Source organism: Mastacembelus armatus, chromosome 15 (assembly GCF_900324485.2).
Source record: "Mastacembelus armatus chromosome 15, fMasArm1.2, whole genome shotgun sequence".
NCBI lineage: Eukaryota > Metazoa > Chordata > Actinopteri > Synbranchiformes > Mastacembelidae > Mastacembelus > Mastacembelus armatus.
In genome coordinates this window covers 23,023,961-23,042,746 of record NC_046647.1, presented here as the reverse complement: position 1 = coordinate 23,042,746, position 18,786 = coordinate 23,023,961, and the positions used below count along the sequence as shown (strand labels likewise).

Sequence of the window (18,786 nt, the reverse complement as noted above, 5' to 3'; positions counted from 1 at the left end):
CATGCAGATTTATCCAGTTAGGTCCTGTCACCTCCAACATCTGGTACGGCCCCTGGCCTTGTGTTGTGTTTATTTTCTCCCTCTCTTTCTCTCACCTGCTGCCTTGTGTGAAAATGCAAATCAACTGCACCAGTTGCTTGTCTGTGATTGGCCCTTCATGTTTCTCCAACATCCCGCCCTGACCTGAAGCCGATTGGTGTTTCACAACCTGACAAGCCAACTCACTGGTCACAACCTCAATCCTAACATTGGAGTTCCCTTCTTCCGGCCCTAGATCCACATGATCCATTACATGTTTCCTGATTCGTCCAGCACTCATCTCTGCTTGGTACTCCAATCAAATGCACGTGCCATCATGAAGAGTGGGATTTAAATGAGGTCTCATTACCACCATTTGGTGCAGCTGTGATCTAGTGTGAGCAGTCCGCCGTGCTGTCCTTTTTATGTTTGCACTTGTCAAATACACGTTGTTACTTTTGTTTGCAAAGTTTTGTCTCATCGAGATTATGTCTTATTTTCTGTTGTTTGATTTTCTTGTCTTTTGGGTTTCACTTAGGGAACTTCCCCTTTTTGGGAATGCTTTGTGTTCTAAACCGGTTAAGAGTGTTACAGCCCTTTTATTTGGTACCCATTTGTTTATTTTCCAAATCAGTCCTTGTCAGTTTATTGTGTAATGTTACAATAAATTTCTCACACTGGCTAGTTTACATCTGGCTCATGTGTTACGTCCTCTTCCCCTAGCGTGGGTCGTAACAACAGCAGACATGGCTCAAACGGTAAAACTGCTCTTCTTCAGGTCTAATGAGCTGTGGAGAAGACAACATGAAAACATGCATTCGTGACAAACTGTGGGGCTGGAAATGGGAGCGATGTCATGAACCCAGTATCACGGAGAAACAGGCGTATGTGAGGATTTATAAATCGATGAAAAGAATGAGTCTGATCAATTCTCTGTCTGTGTAATTGTGTATTGTTGATCTGGTAGAAAACAGAAACGTGTCTCATATGAAACACAAGATGAAAATGCAGGAACATGAAAATCACTGGCCACCAAAGTGTCTCTGAGCAAACGGCCCAGTTTTCCAACCCAACATGCCTACAATCATCACTCAGCTTTAATGTGGGCTTCCACAGGAGGGATCATCCAGACTTTGACACATGTTCACTGTGAACTGACACCAGATTAAAAACACACATGAAACTAAATATAAAGTAGTTTCACTTTATTTGACTTCCACATACAAACAATCCAATAATGAATATGACAGAGTGAATATTAATAAAGAAAAAGCAGCTACAATGTGTCGACAAAACTAGAAAACCCAAAGGACATGAGATGCATTTTCTATAAAAACTATTGATTACATGAGTGAATATTTCAAATCAAATATGGAACACAAAGAAAGAGGAACTGAGCTGTTGAATAACATAGTGGGTTCAAATATTCTTACACTTTTCTGTCTCTCCTGCTTCTCTGCTCACATGGAGCTGACTGTCCCTGTTCTGTCACCACTCACAGTCAGGACCTGCTGCTTTGGTCGTTGGGTTTCCTTCCTGCAACAACACAGCAAAGCTCTCAGCTTGTCTGTGGCCCCTTTGCCCATGAAAAAATACAGGACCAAGTCTGCAATAGGATTTAACCTGACTAAGATGAAAGAGACAAGAGAGAGAGAAGGATAATATGTGTCTGGCAGCCAGTCAGTGATAATAGGCACAAACAGCATCACGTATATGAGGAACACCAAAACCACAGCTCCAACAATTCGTCGTTTCTCCTCAGAGGAGACTGAGATGGAAGCAGACAGAGATTTGAGGGTTCCAACCAGGGAGAAGACGAACACAGGGAGGGGAAGGAGCAAATAGGTGACAAAGATGATGGACGTGGTTTGAGAATTCGAATAGGCAAATGAGAACGGGACCACAGGAGTCAACCAGACTATGACACAAATCAACACAGAGACTTTAACACTCCTGTTGATGCGATACCACAGGGGCCGGTAGATGATCAAACACCTGAAACACAAGATAAACACATACATCATACAGGACATTTCTGACTCTCAGCATATTTCAGAAAAATGTGCTGATGAAACAGAAGCTGTCAGACACATGAAGGTACAAAGACATCTGGAAAAGACAGATATTCACCTTTCCAGGGCGACACACATCATGAAGCCAACACTGGCCATCAGAAAGAAGTAGTAAAGAGTGTCCAGAAGAAGCCAGGATTCAATATCCAGTATAAAAAAAGTAATTGTCATTTTTTGATTAATACAACAGATCTGAAGGAGGTCAGCGATGAGAAGGTTGATGACAAAGATGGGAGCAACGTGGTCATCACGTACCTGCAGGAGAACATGGATAAAAATAAAAATGGCAGCTGTTCAGGTTTTACAATCATTTGTAAAACACAAGCCCTTTGCATCACCAGAGATTTAGATAATCAGGCAAACGTATGGTGAGTCTAACACACTATGACATTTTATTATTGTTGCATTTAAGATGAATAAATCCTGTCAGGTTTGGGTACAGATATAAGGAAACACATGAGGTGGGCAGGTACAGGGAACTGAGCATATGAATAATCTGTGTATTTCAATAAAAATCTCTTTTAATTGTGTATTTACATGGAGGTTTAGCCCAGAATTATAGTCAGTCTCATTAGAAACATCCAGTTCTCCCAGCCCTGATACCTGCTTCACCTCTGCAAAGATCCTAAATGTCCTTCACACACAGACAGAAACACACAAGTGTCAGCTGTGATGTTGGTACCAGAGAAATCAGAGCAGAGATGGCCAACAGGGTCAGAGGAAGACCGAGGCCGATGACGGTACAATCAATAAAAAACGAAAAAATATAATCAAAATCCATGTAACTGTAGCTGTTCTGATAAACTGTGGTGTTGTTGAAATCCCCCATTCTTCAGTGAGATCTGTGGTGGGATAGGAGGTAACCTATAACAAGAAATATATTGTGGTCATATCAATGAAGGTGCTTCTCTTTCTAATATACAACAAATAACTGCAAATGTGACAGGAAATTGGTTTAATATCATTGAAAACATTTTGTATCAGTTGTAAAAATCGGATCATTTCTGATATTTCCAAAGAACATCGTCCTTTAAAGCCCCGTCTTTATTTGATTTAATCTGCATCTACTGTCCATAGCTGCTGTCATTGCTCATCACTTTCCATCTTCATTTGCATGTTTGTTTGCATTTTTTGATGTGACTGTTTTATATGCTTCTATAGAAAGTTGTTTCTTCTTCTAAAACATGATCATCATGAAATAAGCAGTTACAGTAATGGGGGGAAAATCCATTGAAACTAATATTTGACAGTTTTTTTCATATATTCATGTTTCCTACATCAAAACTAAATGTAATTAAAAAAAGAAAAATGTGTCCAGTTTAACCACAGTATGACTGTAATTCTATTGTTCACTCACTTTGAATGAATTTGCATCTTCCTTTGCATCATTGTTTGTATTTCTCTTTTTATAAACATCACATATTATATCTCTAAATAGGAACATACAATTTCACCTTTAGCTTTTTCTAAATTTTACTTTTATTTTATTGTTACCGTGTTTTTATTATTTATACTTTTCTCCGTACACAGTTAGAAACAGAACTTTTATTTCCCAGGGATCAAAATTATATTTAACACAAAATAGAAAACATGAAATCAAACTTAATGATTGTCCAGCTCAGGTGAATAGTACACAGGTCCCCAGCTTTGTGCCACAGACTACACATTTAATTCTGTTATCTTAGAAATACATGGCAAATGTAAACTTACTGATTTCTAAATATTTGTATCAGTTGTACTATCAGAGCAATAGAACCAATGCAGCTACACTAGAATAAAAAAGTAATGTCATATAAAATTTACCTTTGAAACGTTGAGGACGACAAAGTGTGGTGTTGTGTTCTCTGCAGCCACACAGACCATAATATATTGTGTGTGATGACACACAGGTTCCTGATTATCTACATCTCATCTGATGAAGAGGGAAAAAGTGGGCAGGTACCAACATATGCATGGAACATCAGAACGACACGCACACTCAGCAGGAAAGACCATTATTGATAATGACGCACACGACAAAGTGAAAAACACACAAACAATCCCAGCAACATATGATACAACACAAAACAGGTCAATAAAAATGCCTTTAAACAACATTATGAAATTCACAATATGAAAGATGTAAAACATATTTATAAATGAACGCACATTTAACACATATTCAACTTCAACATAGTATACAACAGCAAATTCAATATTAAATATATAGAAAAACATTATGCAACATTTAATAATATAATAATATTAAGGCTGAAATGAACTGTCGCACAACGCATTTCAAAGTTGGTGCTATAGCAGAGAGTGAAATCGTTTGTAAAAGGCAGAAAATGTTTAAAGTTTGGTTCATTTCAACCTTAAATAAGACGACAACACAGCACAATGCATGTATTGTAAAGTAGAACTGGTGTACACAACAGCACTTCGAGCCGGCACAAGGTAACATCATTTTAAAGTAACCTGTTGTTAATGTCATGCACAACAATATTATTGTTTAAAAATGCAACAGTCAAATTTTATCCGATTATTCGAGTAATCACTGAAATATTCGGTAGAATACTCGACTCCAAAATCAATCGATAGGTGCAGCCCTAAATTATATAAAACATATTTGTTAAATGATTCAAAAGTGTACGATCAATCAGCTCATTACTTTGAAACATCACGTCTTCATTCTTTTCTTTAAAGTATTAAAGCAGTTTATTTTTGTTTCCAGTGTAACACTGCTCTGACTTACCTTCAAGCGCCCAGATTCATGAACTTACTAAATTACTGCTAATAACACGTCCAATAACCGTAACTCTAAGGAAAAGAAAGGTTGCATCATTGTTTTCATCGGCGTCACTGCAGGCGTCCTGTGGTAAGAGTGAAATCTCTGAAGAAGAAAACTGAAATGAAGAGGATGCTGGGAATTTTTTTTCTGTCTGCCAAATAATACCGAGACAACTTCAGCAGTTGTGCTGAATAGTGTTGGTGTGGATGTCTTGTGGGCTCACACATAATTAAATATTAAATCTGTAAAAGAGCAATGCCTGTAATTGATCCATTAGTTTTAAGGCACCTTTACAATCAATGTTTTAAATAGATTTACAAAAAGAAATAAGTTAGGGTTCACTTCAAAGAATCTACATTTGTGTATATAACATTTACTCCACAGATTATTACACATATATTCTAAACTTCTGTTTCAAACCAATATATAAAATATTATTATAATCAAATAAGGGTATTATATTTTTTATTATGAGTCCATTATGCAAATGATCCCAAATGTTTTTAACAGCAGTACAATTATAAAAACAAGTGTTCCTGAGTAGAGCCCGACCGATATGGGTTTTTGGGGCAGATGCCGATACTGATATTATGAGGTAAAACAAATTCAGATATCGATATATCAGTCAATATCATTTATGTGTATATTATAGTACATTAACTACATTAATTAACGTTGAACACAAGTTGTGATTTTAATAATGCATTAGTAAATGCTGAAATTAACATCAACTAAGTTTAATAAATGCTGTTGAAGTACTGTTCATTCTTAGTTCACGTTTACTAATGTTGTTAACTAATGAACCTTTCTGTAAAGGCAAAATGACCTTCTAAATTGAATTTAATTCTCAAAAACTCTTTGCCTCGACAAATATGACTAATTGTCTTGAAATGACTTTCATTTTAGGCAACATAGGGAAAGACAAATATCTAACTAGTTCTAATTACAGCAGTGTCCCTTTTTGACAAGTTTGAAAATAGTACTTTTCTCTTGACAGGAGGGGAAATGATTTACTCATCAAAGATGCTCATAAAATGAGATTATTATATTTAATAGCTAGAAGCAATAGTTTCCTATAAACACAGCAAGAAGGGCAGGAATTACAGAAGAATATAGAACACGTGCTTTTATCAAATTTATCACAGCTGCAGGAATGGAGTTAATTACTACAGTATATTTTTTGTAATTACAACGCAAGTTAAATTTGTTTTTAAAATCTTTATATTCCAATATTGTGCCTTTGGCGTCCTTTAATGGATTACAGCCCACACTCCCTTATCCACCCAGTCTCTATAAAATAAAATGAATCTGTCACTATATACGGACTCTCCTTATTGATGTCCTATTATTGTTTTTGTTTAGTCAATTCTTTCTCGGTCATTTCTAATGTCATATTCATTGTTGACATCTTCTCAATAAAAATGGCTGACGGCTGCTGGAGCGCGTTGGGTCACGTGTGATGGTGACAGACCGCTACGGGGTTACTCACCCAGGACTCCAGGGCCAAGCGGTCCTCCATGGCGGCAAAGCGGCTTCTCAAACTGTTCCAGCGGAATCTGTGAACTGTCCAACGACGCACCTGGTTTTACCTGGTCCCCGTCATTTAACTCAAAGTCCTTTCGTCCACACTGGAGGAAAACAGAAGAGGGAATAAAGCTACATGTCCGAGGGCAACGACTCGGCGATTAGCGTAACGTTAGCATCCACCGAACCTCCACGTCGGGTCCTAAGTCTCGCTCTTCACAGCGAAAAGCCGGAAAAGAGGGAAAACTCTGGGTGTTCAAAGGCTCAGAGAGTCCAGTTTATGGGTCGTCCCAGTCCAGTATGGAAAGTACTGCGTGTTATGTAAGAATAAATCCATAACTGACGGAGCGGCCGAGCCTCAGCAGCCTGACGTCTCCGTGCAGTAGTCCCGGCCTCAGCCAATCACATTACGAGAATCTTAACGTGCCTCTAAATTGACCAATAGGAGGTCGAGGATAAACCGGTTCGCCTCGTGCAAACGCTACACTTCAATCAAACTGTGTTACATTCACGGACAGTAGTAAATCACAGCACTCTCGTAGATTATAGTTTACCTGCAGTTAGCTAGGCATATTAAAACCAACCAGCGAAATGCTTTTCAAAACAAAATGCAGCCTAGAAAGACAAATAAGCCTGGGGTGCATTGATGAAATAACCTAGTGGGTTACACCAATTTCTGTTTTTATTGGATTTGTGACATTTTTCCCCAAAACAACAACATATTTTACATTTCCTGATGTTGATTTTTAGTTCAATACTACTTCAACACGACACGTTTTATTTCATGTGACCCATCAAACTTTCAGTTTCATGTGATTTTCTTAATGGTGCATTTTAGTTGATGAAGTCAGATTTTGTCAGCTCCTGTGAGATAGAACAACATCAACAGAGAAGCCACAAAGAACAGACTGATGCTTCATCACAGCTGGTTTCAAAATGTATCCATGTTCAGCAGCTGATGTTCTATTAAGATCATGAAAACCTCCTGTTCTCTACTGTCACATGGCAAGGCAAGGGAAGTTTATTTATAAAGCACAATTCTTACACAGAGTAATTCAAAGTGCTTTACAGGTATAAAAGATATAAAAAAGTCAAAATAAGAAACAGCAAATGAAAATGACCTTGAAATAAAATTAGAGAATGAGTGGAGATAAAATGCTTTCAGTTTTATACACTTTCAGACTTATACACAAGCTGTGCTGTTTTAAAGTCTATTCTCAGAGCAACAGGAAGCCAGTGCATAGATCTGAGAACAGGAGTAATGCGGTTGCATTTCCTGGTTCTAGTCAGGACCCGAGCAGCAGCGTTCTGAATGTACTGTAGCTGCCTTACAGCTCGTTTTGAGAGCCCTGTGAGCAGGCTGTTACAGTAATCTAACCTGCTGGAAATAAATGCATGGATGGGTCTCTCCACGTCTGGTTTGGACATCATCCCTTTGATTCTGGCAACATTTTTCAGATGGTAAAATGCTGATGATGTAATTGATTTAATCTGGCTGTTAAAATTCAAGTCTAAATCCATGATTACCCCTAGATTTCTAATCAGATTTTAGATAAAGAGACTCAAGGTGACTGCTGACAGTTTCTCTTTGTTTCTATAGTTCACTGTTTATTTGGAGAAAGTTGTTTAACATCCACACAGTGATCTGTTCAATGCAATGAATTGACTGGTCCATATTCACCAGCTGTGAATGAAATGTAAATCTGAGTGTCATCTGCACAGTTATGCTAGGACACATTACTGCTGCCTATTAACTGGCCTAAAGGAAACATTTAAAGATTGAACAAAATGGGTCCCAAGATGGACCCCTGGGGGACCCCATATGTCAATGCCATTTGGTCTGTGAGACAGTTACCAATTTCAGTAAAGTACTTCCTGTGTTCAGGATAAGACTTAAACCACTTAAGGGCAGTACCAGAGATGCCTATCCAGTCCTCTAACCTTGGTTAACAGGATCGCATGGTCCACTGTGTCAAAAGCAGCACTCAGATCCAACAGTACTAAGAGAGACTCTGCCAGCATCAGTCTTCAGATGGATGCCATTTCTCACCTTGATGAGTGCAGTCTCAGTGCTGTGATGGGGCATAAAACCTGATTCAAAATCATCAAAGCAGTTGTTTAACAGCAGAAAGTGAGTAAGTTGTTGGTAAACAACTTTTTTAATGATTTTGCCTAAAAATGGCAGGTTTGATATGGGCTGGTAGTTGTTCAGTATTGTGGCATCTAGACTGCTCTTTTCAAGAGAAGCTTGATGACAGCAATTTTCAAGGCCCTTGGAAATGTACCAGACTGTAATGAATCACGTGTGTGTTAATCTATTAGTGAGTCTGTCCCTGAAGGCAGCACCTTTCTTCTCTTCTGAAATGTTTGTTTAGCTGCATTTCTTATTACACTTTTCTGTCTCTCCTGCTTCTCTGCTCACATGGAGCTGACTGTCCCTGTTCTGTCACCACTCACAGTCAGGACCTGCTGCTTTGGTCGTTGGGTTTCCTTCCTGCAACAACACAGCAAAGCTCTCAGCTTGTCTGTGGCCCCTTTGCCCATGAAAACATACAGGACCAAGTCTGCAAGAGGGCTCAACCTAATGAAGGTGTTTGAGACGTCAAAGAGAGAAAGATACCATTTGTTTGGTAGGAGGTTAATGACAATGGGCAGGAACAGCAGCACATATATGAGGAACACCAAAACCACAGCTCCCACAATTTGTCGTTTCTCCTCAGAGGAGACTGAGATGGCAGCAGACAGAGATTTGAGGGTTCCAACCAGGGAGAAGACGAACACAGGGAGGGGAAGGAGGAAGAAAGTGGCAAATATGATGTCCGTTTGGAAGAAAATGTCTAATGCTAGTGGAACCAAAGGAAACAACCAGACTATGACACAAATCAACACAGAGACTTTAACACTCCTGTTGATGCGATACCACAGGGGCCGGTAGACGATCAAACACCTGAAACACAAGATAAACACATCCATCAGTCTGGACATCATCATACAAGACATTTCTGACTGTCGTCAAACACATGAAGGTACAAAGACATCTGGAAAAGACAGATATTCACCTTTCTAGGGCGACACACATCATGAAGCCAAGACTGGCCATCAGAGTAATCAAGTAAACAAGCATGCTGCCATTATTTGGATTAGTCACAAACACCATCATACAGGACATCTGGATGAGGTCAGAGATGAGGAGGTTGATGACGTAGATCGGAACAACATGATCCTTTTGCACCTGCAGGAGAACATGGATTAAAAACTTACAAAGAACTGTCAACATGATGAACAGGTGTGGACACTGATCACGTTTGCAACACGTTGAGCAAATACACGTAAAATCTAAATGTTCTTAATATCGTCAGTATCTCTGACACACTGTTGCAGATTGTTATTGTCAGAGTTAAGATGAATAAATCCTGCCATGTTGGGGGCACAGGGCTGAGGCTGCACATGAGGCAGGCAGGTCCAGGGATCTGAGTTTGACAGAAATAATGATGAGCAGGATCTACAGGTAACCAGGCCCAGAAACAGGGAAATAATAATAATAATAATAATAATACATTTTATTTCATGGCGCCTTTCAAAGTCTCAAGGTCACCTTACAGATAGAAAAGGAAGCATACAGCATGAAATACATAGAGTGCATTAAAACAACAGTAACAAGAATGCATAAACGGCGGGAGAGAATGTAAAGGCAAAAGCGTGGATTATCTAGGAAGTGGGCGAAGTACAGTAAAAGTAAATTGAAATACAGAAACCCAGATGACAGAACAACAAATATGAAACAGTATGAGACAATATGAAATAGGCAGAGGGTGGTAGGACATCACGGGCTGCTTTGAGAAGTTAAGAGAGTTAGGTGGAAAACGCTATACGGAACAGATATGTTTTGAGTGATGATTTAAAAGTTGATAAGTCCGGAGACGACCGGATGCGATGAGGGAGAATGTTCCAAAGGCGGGGCGCAGTGTGGCTGAAGGATCTAGCGCCCATGGTGGCCAGGCGCGCTGTAGGGGTGCAGAGGAGAGTGGAACTGGAGGAGCGGAGAGGACGAGGCGGAGAATAGATATGAAGTAGTTCAGTGATGTATGGTGGGGCAATAGAGTGGAGGGCTTTGTAGGTGAGAAGGAGGATTTTATAGTTTATACGGAAGGACACAGGGAGCCAGTGAAGTTGTTTAAGGACAGGGGTGATATGATGTGAGGATGGAGTTCTGGTGATGATTCGGGCAGCAGAGTTCTGGACAAGTTGAAGTTTGCGAAGTGATTTGAGAGGTAGACCAGTGAGGAGTGAGTTACAGTAATCCAAACGAGAGGTGACAAAGGCGTTAATGAGTATTGCCGTGCTATCGGTGGTGAGTGAGGAACGGATGCGGTTTATGTTACGGAGATGGGAGTAGGCCGACCGGGTAGTGGTATTGATATGCTGAGTGAAGGAGAGAGTACCGTCTAGGATGACACCCAGGCTTTTAACTTGGGGGGAGGGGGGGACAGTATTGTTGTCAATTTGAATGGAGAAGGTGCTGGTTTTAGAAAGGGTGGATCTGGTGCCCACGAGGAGAATTTCAGTTTTGTCAGGGTTGAGTTTCAAAAAGTTATGGGTGAACCAGGATTTGATATTATGTAAGCAGGTAAGGAGGGAGGGAGGGGGGAGGGTAGAAGATGGAGCAGCAGAGAGGTAGAGCTGGGTGTCGTCTGCATAACAGTGGAAATTGATGTTATGTAGCCTAAGGATATTTCCGAGAGGAAGGAGATAAATAATAAAGAGGAGGGGCCCCAGGACAGAGCCCTGAGGCACGCCACAACTGACAGTAGAGGGCTGGGAGTGGAAGTTCTGGAGATGGACGGACTGGGTGCGGTCAGATAGGTAGGAGGTGAACCATGAGAGGACCGAGCCGGCTATGCCGATGGAAGCAAGGCGATGGAGGAGAATATTGTGTGAGATGGTGTCAAAAGCTGCAGTTAGGTCAAGGAGGATGAGGATGGAGACAAGGCCAGAGTCTGCGGCTACTAGGAGGTCGTTGGTGATTTTGACCAGGGCAGTTTCAGTGCTGTGAAGTTGGCGGAAACCAGATTGAAAGTGTTCGTATAGGCTATTGGCGGAAAGGTGGGTATGGACCTGGTGGTGAACAACTTTTTCCAGGATTTTGGAGAGGAACGGGAGATTGGAGATAGGGCGGAAGTTGTTAAGGTCGGCAGGATCGAGACCAGGTTTTTTTAGAATTAGTGAGATGATGGCTGTCTTGAGTGATGGGGGTACGATGCCAGAACTGAGGGAAGTGTGAATAATGTGGGTAAGATGAGGAAGGAGAGAGGGGAGACAGAGCTTGACGAGGTTGGTTGGTAGGGGGTCAAGTTTGCAGGTTGAGGGTTTGGATTTGAGGATCAGGGAAGAGATAACCGTGGTGGGTGGAATGATAAAACTCGAAAGCAGGGAGGATACTGGTAGAGAGGGAAGGGTACAGTGGAGGCAGTTCGCAGTGTCACAGATGGGGGGAAATTGCTGGTGTATATTTTCGATTTTTGATGAGAAGAAATCCAGGAAGTTATTGCACAAGGTGGTGGAGAGTGAAGGGAAGAGAGGAGTATCGGGAGGGCCCAATAAATTTTTGACAGTGGAGAAGAGGGAACGCGTGGAGCCAGAGGCGGATACAATAAGCGAGGCATAGAAGTCAGATTTTGTTTGAGTAATGGTTTGCTTGTACTTCAGTATGTGGTTTAGGTATAAGTCCTTGTGGGTGGATGAACCGGTTTTTTTGAAGAGACGTTCAAGGCGGCGGGCTTGGGTTTTGAGGAGGCGGAGTTCGGGTGTGTACCATGGAGCAGAGTGCGTAAAGGATACAGATCTAGTTTTGAGTGGGGCGAAGGTGTTGAGTAGATTTCGTAGCTCACAGTTGAAATTGGATAACATGTTGGAGAGGGACGGTGTGTAATTAGTACATGAAAGGTTGTTGAGAGCAGCAGTGAAGGAGGGGAGGTCGATGTTCTTTAAGTTACGGAAGGTGATGGTGCGGGAGAGGTGGGTTTTGAAGAGAGGTAGTTTGGAGTTAAAGCAGACTAGTTTGTGGTCGGAGAAGAAGGTGTCGAGGGTAGAACATGACTGAACTGTGACGCCAGAGCAGCAGACTAAGTCGAGGGTGTGGCCTAGAGAATGTGTTGGGGAGGTGATGTATTGTTGGAGCCCAAAGCTGTCCAGACAGGAAATTAGGTCTTTTGTAGCGGTGTTGTTGGGATTGTCGAAGTGGATGTTAAAATCACCAAGAAGAATTATGTTGGCTGACAGAGAGATGCGGTCAGCTAAGAGGTCAGACAGTTTGTCCAAGAAGGTCGGGTTAGGTTTTGGTGGGCGGTAGATAGTGGCCAAGAAGGTTGGTGTGTGACCATGAATACGTGCTATGAGAGCTTCAAAGGACTGGAAGGTGATAGTGGGGTGGATGGATATTTTGTATTTAAGGTTGTACAGTATGGCGAGGCCGCCACCGCGTCCCGAGAGGCGTGGATGGGTGAGATATGTGAAGCCAGGAGGAATAGATTGATTAAGTTCAGTGAAGTCGTTGGGCTGCTGCCAGGTTTCAGTTAAGCACAGGATGTCGAGATTGTGTTTAAGAATAATGTCAAAGATGAGGGATGCTTTTTGAGAGAGGGAGCGAACGTTAAGAAGCCCAAAATGAGTGTTGTGGAAAGGTGTCGAGTCCATGTTTCTGGGGATGTTAGCTAGTACAGAGTGGTTGATCTGGCGTATACCTGATTTTCTAGGCTGAGGTCGGGAGGATGACCAGATGGAGGGGATTGGTAGTATGGAGTCAGATAGTCAGGCATGTGGGACAGAATGGACAGATTGTCCAGTGTTAGTGTGTGGGGTACAGTGAACTGCATGTTGAATGTTGGTGGAAAGTATATGGGAGCCCAGGCGGTTAGGATGCAGACCATCTCCTGCAAAGAAGGCAGGTCGGTTCCAGAAGAGGTTGAAGTTGTCAATGAATTGGAGATTGTAGGACAGGGAGACAGACTTGATCCAAGTGTTGAGACTGAGGATTCTACTGAAGCGGCCAGAGCCTCTTCCAAATGTGGGGATGGGACCAGACATGAAAATAGTCTTACCACAGTTGCTTAGGAGGTGGAGGAGAGAGATAAAATCCTTTTTAGTCAGTTCAGACCGGTGGAGTGACGTGTCACAAGTTCCAATATGAACAATCACTCTAGAGATGGAAGACGGAAGTGTTGGCAGTAATCCAGGAAGCATGGCCAAGATGTCAGAGGCCATAGCTCCAGGGAGACAGTGAGTAGTGGCGTTGAAAAAGCGTACATTCCTTATAATTGAGTCTCCGATGATTAACGTGGTTGGGGGGAAAAGGGGGCGTGGAGAAGACGCCAGTAGTTGGCCGTTTGAGTCGTGTCGTCTTGCTGACTGGCGGGGAGGCGGGGCGGTGACATCGGGTGCTGAGGTGGAAGGTGGAGGCGGCAGTTCGGTTGGTCCGTAGCTAGGGAGCCCGTGAGTGTGCCTGAGCACGGCCTCGCGAAGGATCCTACGGCGCACTGATGTAGTAGCTGAGCGGGATGGAGACTGTTTTCCGCCGTGGCAACGGGCTCCGCGAGGAGCACTTGGACTAAGGCGGGGGCGGCGGGTGTCGTCAGAGGGGAGCGAGAGCAGGTGACGGCGCTGAACGACATTGGCGGGTGACGGGGGTTGTTGGGAAACCGGAGCGGAACGATCCGGTACGTGGTTAGCGGATGAGGCCGTATGTAGGTCCGGGGTGGCAGAAGACAGAGGTGCAAATGGATTGGAGAGGTCTAGAGAGGGACGCGGAGACCCGTGGTGATATCTTTTCCGCCCACGAACCGCAACCTCGGTCCAGGAGGACCGAAGACATGGTGTAGAAGAGGAGGAGGGTCGAGGACAGGTTGACGGGTCCCATGGGGCAGTGTCCTGGAGAGTGAAGGTAAGTGTGGAGATCTTCCTCGACTGCTCGAGGGCAACGTCCCTGAAGCTAGTCAGTATGGAGTCTTTCTGTTGGAGATCGTGAGAGAGGCGGCGTATTTCCTGCTTTAATTTGGTGATTTCATTGTTTGCTAGACGGAGTAGTAGATTGGCATTGTCCGAGTTGGTATTGTCAGGTAGTGTTGGCGTTGTTGTTGTTGCTCTTGGTGTTGGTGGCGTTGTAGGAGCCTGGCTGGTTGTGTCGATCGCCATCTTGTCGGTCGCCATCTTGTCGGTGATGCAATCAAGAGTCTCAGGGCACAGTGGAGTGTGAAATGTGAAATTGCTTGGTACAGAAATGACAAGAACCAGAGTCAACATGACAATCTAAGAAGTGACTGGGGAGACTGGGCTGGTCTATAGGCAGAAGATCTGATAAGGGAAAGGAAAACTGGAGGACAGGTGTGCAGGTGGATCTGAGAAAGTCCAAGAACATCTGGTGGATGGAAGGAGACTGGAGGAAGATGACAGTACCAGGGCAGGAGTCCTGACAAAACTAATCCCTTACCTCGACTTTGTCTCCCACCTTGAGAGACCTCTGTTTCTTTCCTTTTCAAATCCATATTAATCAGTGATGACTGACAGTCTCATTAGAAACATCCAGTTCTCCCAGCCCTGAAACCTGCTTCAGCTCTGCAAAGATCCTAAATGTCCTTCACACACAGACAGAAACACAGAAGTGTCAGCTGGGACGTACGTACCACAGTGAACAGTCCACAGATGGCCGGTACTGTCAAAATAAGGCCGAGGCTGTAGATCACCAAAATAATGATGTCTATTGGATCAAGGTCTGGCTTCATTTCACTGTTATTTCTTTCCTGAAGCACGGTGATGTTGAACTTTCCTGGTCTTCAGTGAGATCTGTAGTTTGGGATAGGAGGTAACCTATAGCAACAAATTATTATGATAAAATGAATTATGGTGCTTTTCATTTCAGTAGTAATATGACAAAAGAACTGAAAACACAATGTATCTTCTTCTTATTAAAGACATTTAGTATATAAGTCTCTGTGCCAACACTGTGGCTGTGTGAGCAGCAACAGCTTTAATCACAGTGTTTTATGAATGAATGCCATTTATTTATGGCTCTAATTTCTGAATAAACATTTCAATCTGCAGGTTCACACAGTTTAATGGAGGCTGATGGATCAGACTGCATTTGTTTTTATTGTCCGACTACATAGATTATAAGAACATTCTGATCAAAAACAACACGAGTATTTAACCACAGTATGACTGTACTTCTATTGTTCACAGCCGACCTCATTTTGAATCTGTTTGCATCTTCATTTGCATCATTGTTTGAATTTCTCTTTTTATAAACATCACATATTATATCTCTAAATAGGAACATACAATTTCACCTTTAGCTTTTTCTAAATTTTACTTTTCATATATTTTATTTTTACCGTGTTTTTATTATTTATACTTTTCTCCGTACACAGTTAGAAACAGAACTTTTATTTCCCAGGGATCAAAATTATATTTAACACAAAACAGAAAACAAATGAAATCAAACTTAATGATTGTCCAGCTCAGGTGAATAGTACACAGGTCCCCAGCTTTGTGCCACAGACTACACATTTAATTCTGTTATCTTAGAAATACATGGCAAATGTAAACTTACTGATTTCTAAATATTTGTATCAGTTGTACTATCAGAGCAATAGAACCAATGCAGCTACACTAGAATAAAAAAGTAATGTCATATAAAATTTACCTTTGAAACGTTGAGGACGACAAAGTGTGGTGTTGTGTTCTCTGCAGCCACACAGACCATAATATATTGTGTGTGATGACACACAGGTTCCTGATTATCTACATCTCATCTGATGAAGAGGGAAAAAGTGGGCAGGTACCAACATATGCATGGAACATCAGAACGACACACACACTCAGCAGAAAAGACCATTAGTGATAATGACGCACACGACGAAGAGACTTGGTGTTCTGGACCCAAATTCGGAGACGGTGAGGAGTTGCTAAAAACAAAAACAACAGAGAGACGAACACAGGGAAGGGAAGGAGGAAAAAGATGGTAAATGTGCTAAGGGAAGTCCACCTAGAAAATGATAATGGGACCAAAGGAAACATCCAGACTATGACACAAATCAACACAGAGACTTTAACACTCCTGTTGATGCGATACCACAGGGGCCGGGTGATGATCAAACACCTGAAACACAAGATAAACACATCTATCAGTCTGGACATCATCATACAGGACATTTCTGACTCAGCATATTTCAGAAAAATGTGCTGATGAAACAGAAGCTGTCAGACACATGAAGGTACAAAGACATCTGGAAAAGACAGATATTCACCTTTCCAGGGCGACGCACATCCTTTAATTGTGTATTTAGAAGCTGAAACAGGCTCTGGGAGGTCAGGAGGTTCTTCCAGATGACTGGACAACTACAGCTAAAGTGATCAGGGAGACAGGTAGGAGAGTACTTGGTGTGTCATCTGGAAAGAGGAAAGCAGATAAGGAGACTTGGTGGTGGAATGAGGAAGTTCAGGAGTGTGTTAAGAGGAAAAGAATAGCTAAGAAGAAGTGGGACCCTGAGAGGACAGAAGAGAACAGACAGGAGTACAGGGAGATGCAGCGTAAGGTGAAGGTAGAGGTGGCAAAGGCCAAACAAAGGGCATATGAGGATTTGTATGATAGGTTGAACTCTAAGGAGGGAGAGGTGGATTTGTACAGGTTGGAGAGGCAGAGAGACAGAGATGGGAAGGATGTGCAGCAGGTTAGGGTGATCAAGGACAGGGATGGAAATGTGTTGACAGGTGCCACAAGTGTGATGGAAAGATGGAAGGAATACTTTGAAGAGTTGATAAATGAGGAAAATGTTAGAGAGCACAGAGTTGAAGAGGTGACTCTTGTGGAGCAGGAAGTATCAAAGATCAGTAAGGATGAAGTGAGGAAGGTATTGAAGAGCATGAAGAGTGGAAAGGCAGTTGGTCCTGACGACATACCTGTGGAGGTATGGAAGTGTTTAGGAGAGGTGGCAGTAGAGTTTTTCACTGGGCTACTTAACAAGATCTTGGAGAGTGAGAGGATGCCTGAGGAAGAACAAGGGAGACGTGCAGAGTTGTGGAAATTACAGAGGAATGAAGCTGATGAGTCACACAATGAAGTTATGGGAAAGCGTAGTGGAGGCTAGGCTGAGGTCTGAAGTGAGCATTTGTGAGCAGCAGTATGGTTTCATGCCAAGAAAGAGAACCACAGATGCAATATTTGCTTTGAGAATGCTGATGGAGAAGAACAGAGAAGGCCAGAAGGAGCTGCATTGTGTCTTTGTAGATTTGGAAAAAGTGTATGACAGGGTGCCGAGAGAGGAGCTGTGGTTTTGTATGAGGAAGTCTGGAGTGGCAGAGAAGTATGTTCGAGTGGTGCAGGACATGTATGAGAGCTGTAAGACAGTGGTGATGTGTCCTGTAGGGGTGACAGAGGAGTTCAAGGTGGAGGTGGGGCTGCACCAAGGATCGGCTTTGAGCCCCTTCTTGTTTGCTGTGGTGATGGACAGGCTGACAGATGAGGTTAGACAGGAATCTCCGTGGACCATGATGTTTGTAGATGACATTGTCATCTGTAGTGAGAGCAGGGAGCAGGTGGAGGAAAATCTAGAGAGGTGGAGGTTTGCTCTGGAAAGGAGAGGAATGAAGCTGAGCCGCAGTAAAACAGAGTACATGTGTTTAAATGAGAGGGACTCAAGGAGAACGGTGAGGTTACAGGGAGTAGAGGTGAAGAAGGTGGAGGATTTTAAGGACCTAGGGTCAACAGTCCAGAGCAACGGAGAGTGTGGAAAAGAAGTGAAGAGACGTGTGCAAGCAGGTTGGAACGGGTAGAGGAAAGTGTCAGGTGTGATGTGTGACAAAAGAGTGTCAGCAAGAATGAAAGGAAAGGTGGACAAGACAGTGGTGAGACCAGCAATGTTGTCTGGTTTAGAGACGGTGGCACTGAGACAAAGACAGGAGGCAGAGCTGGAGGTAGCAGAGCTGAAGATGTTGAGGTTCTCTCTGGGAGTGACGAGGATGGATAGGATCAGGAATGAGGACATCAGAGGGACAGCTCATGTTAGATGGTTTGGAGAAGAAGCCAGGGAAGCCAGATTGAGATGGTTTGGACATGTTCAGAGGAGGGACAGTGAATACATTGGTAAAAGGATGCTGAGGTTAGAGCTGCCAGGAAGGAGGCCTAGAGGAAGACCAAAGAGGAGGTTCTTGGATGTAGTGAAGGAGGACATGAGGATAGTTGGTGTGGGTGAGGAGGATACAGAGGATAGGGTTAAATGGAGGCAGATGATTGGCTGTGGAGACCCCTGAAGGGAGCAGGCCAAAGGAAAAGAAGATTACACTATGACTTTATTGTAGTTGACTGCACGACATATAATAATGGAAATGTGATTAAATATAAGAATCTGTTTT

At 42.6% G+C, this 18,786-nt stretch overlaps 1 protein-coding gene across 1 annotated transcript; it reads right to left on the bottom strand.

The window, feature by feature from the left end:
• Positions 1–1,478: 1,478 nt before the first annotated feature.
• Positions 1,479–3,993, bottom strand: LOC117152728 (G-protein coupled receptor 4-like). The gene is made up of 4 exons (XM_033325568.1): positions 3,894–3,993; positions 2,773–2,954; positions 2,149–2,345; positions 1,479–2,013 (listed from the first exon to the last, which is right to left on the bottom strand). Exons 2-4 carry the CDS (start codon positions 2,917–2,919, stop codon positions 1,479–1,481), a joined length of 879 nt encoding a protein of 292 aa, XP_033181459.1. The 5' UTR covers positions 2,920–2,954; positions 3,894–3,993.
• Positions 3,994–18,786: the final 14,793 nt, after the last annotated feature.

Excerpts from the sequence above, each read along its gene's own strand:
- LOC117152728 (XM_033325568.1), bottom strand. The coding sequence starts at position 2,919 with ATGGGGGATTTCAACAACACCACAGTTTATCAGAACAGCTACAGTTAC. Across the intron at positions 2,346-2,772 it reads TCTCTGCTCTGATTTCTCTG|GTACGTGATGACCACGTTGC; the intron begins GTACCAACATCA and ends GTTCTCCTGCAG. Across the intron at positions 2,014-2,148 it reads ATGTGTGTCGCCCTGGAAAG|GTGTTTGATCATCTACCGGC; the intron begins GTGAATATCTGT and ends CTTGTGTTTCAG.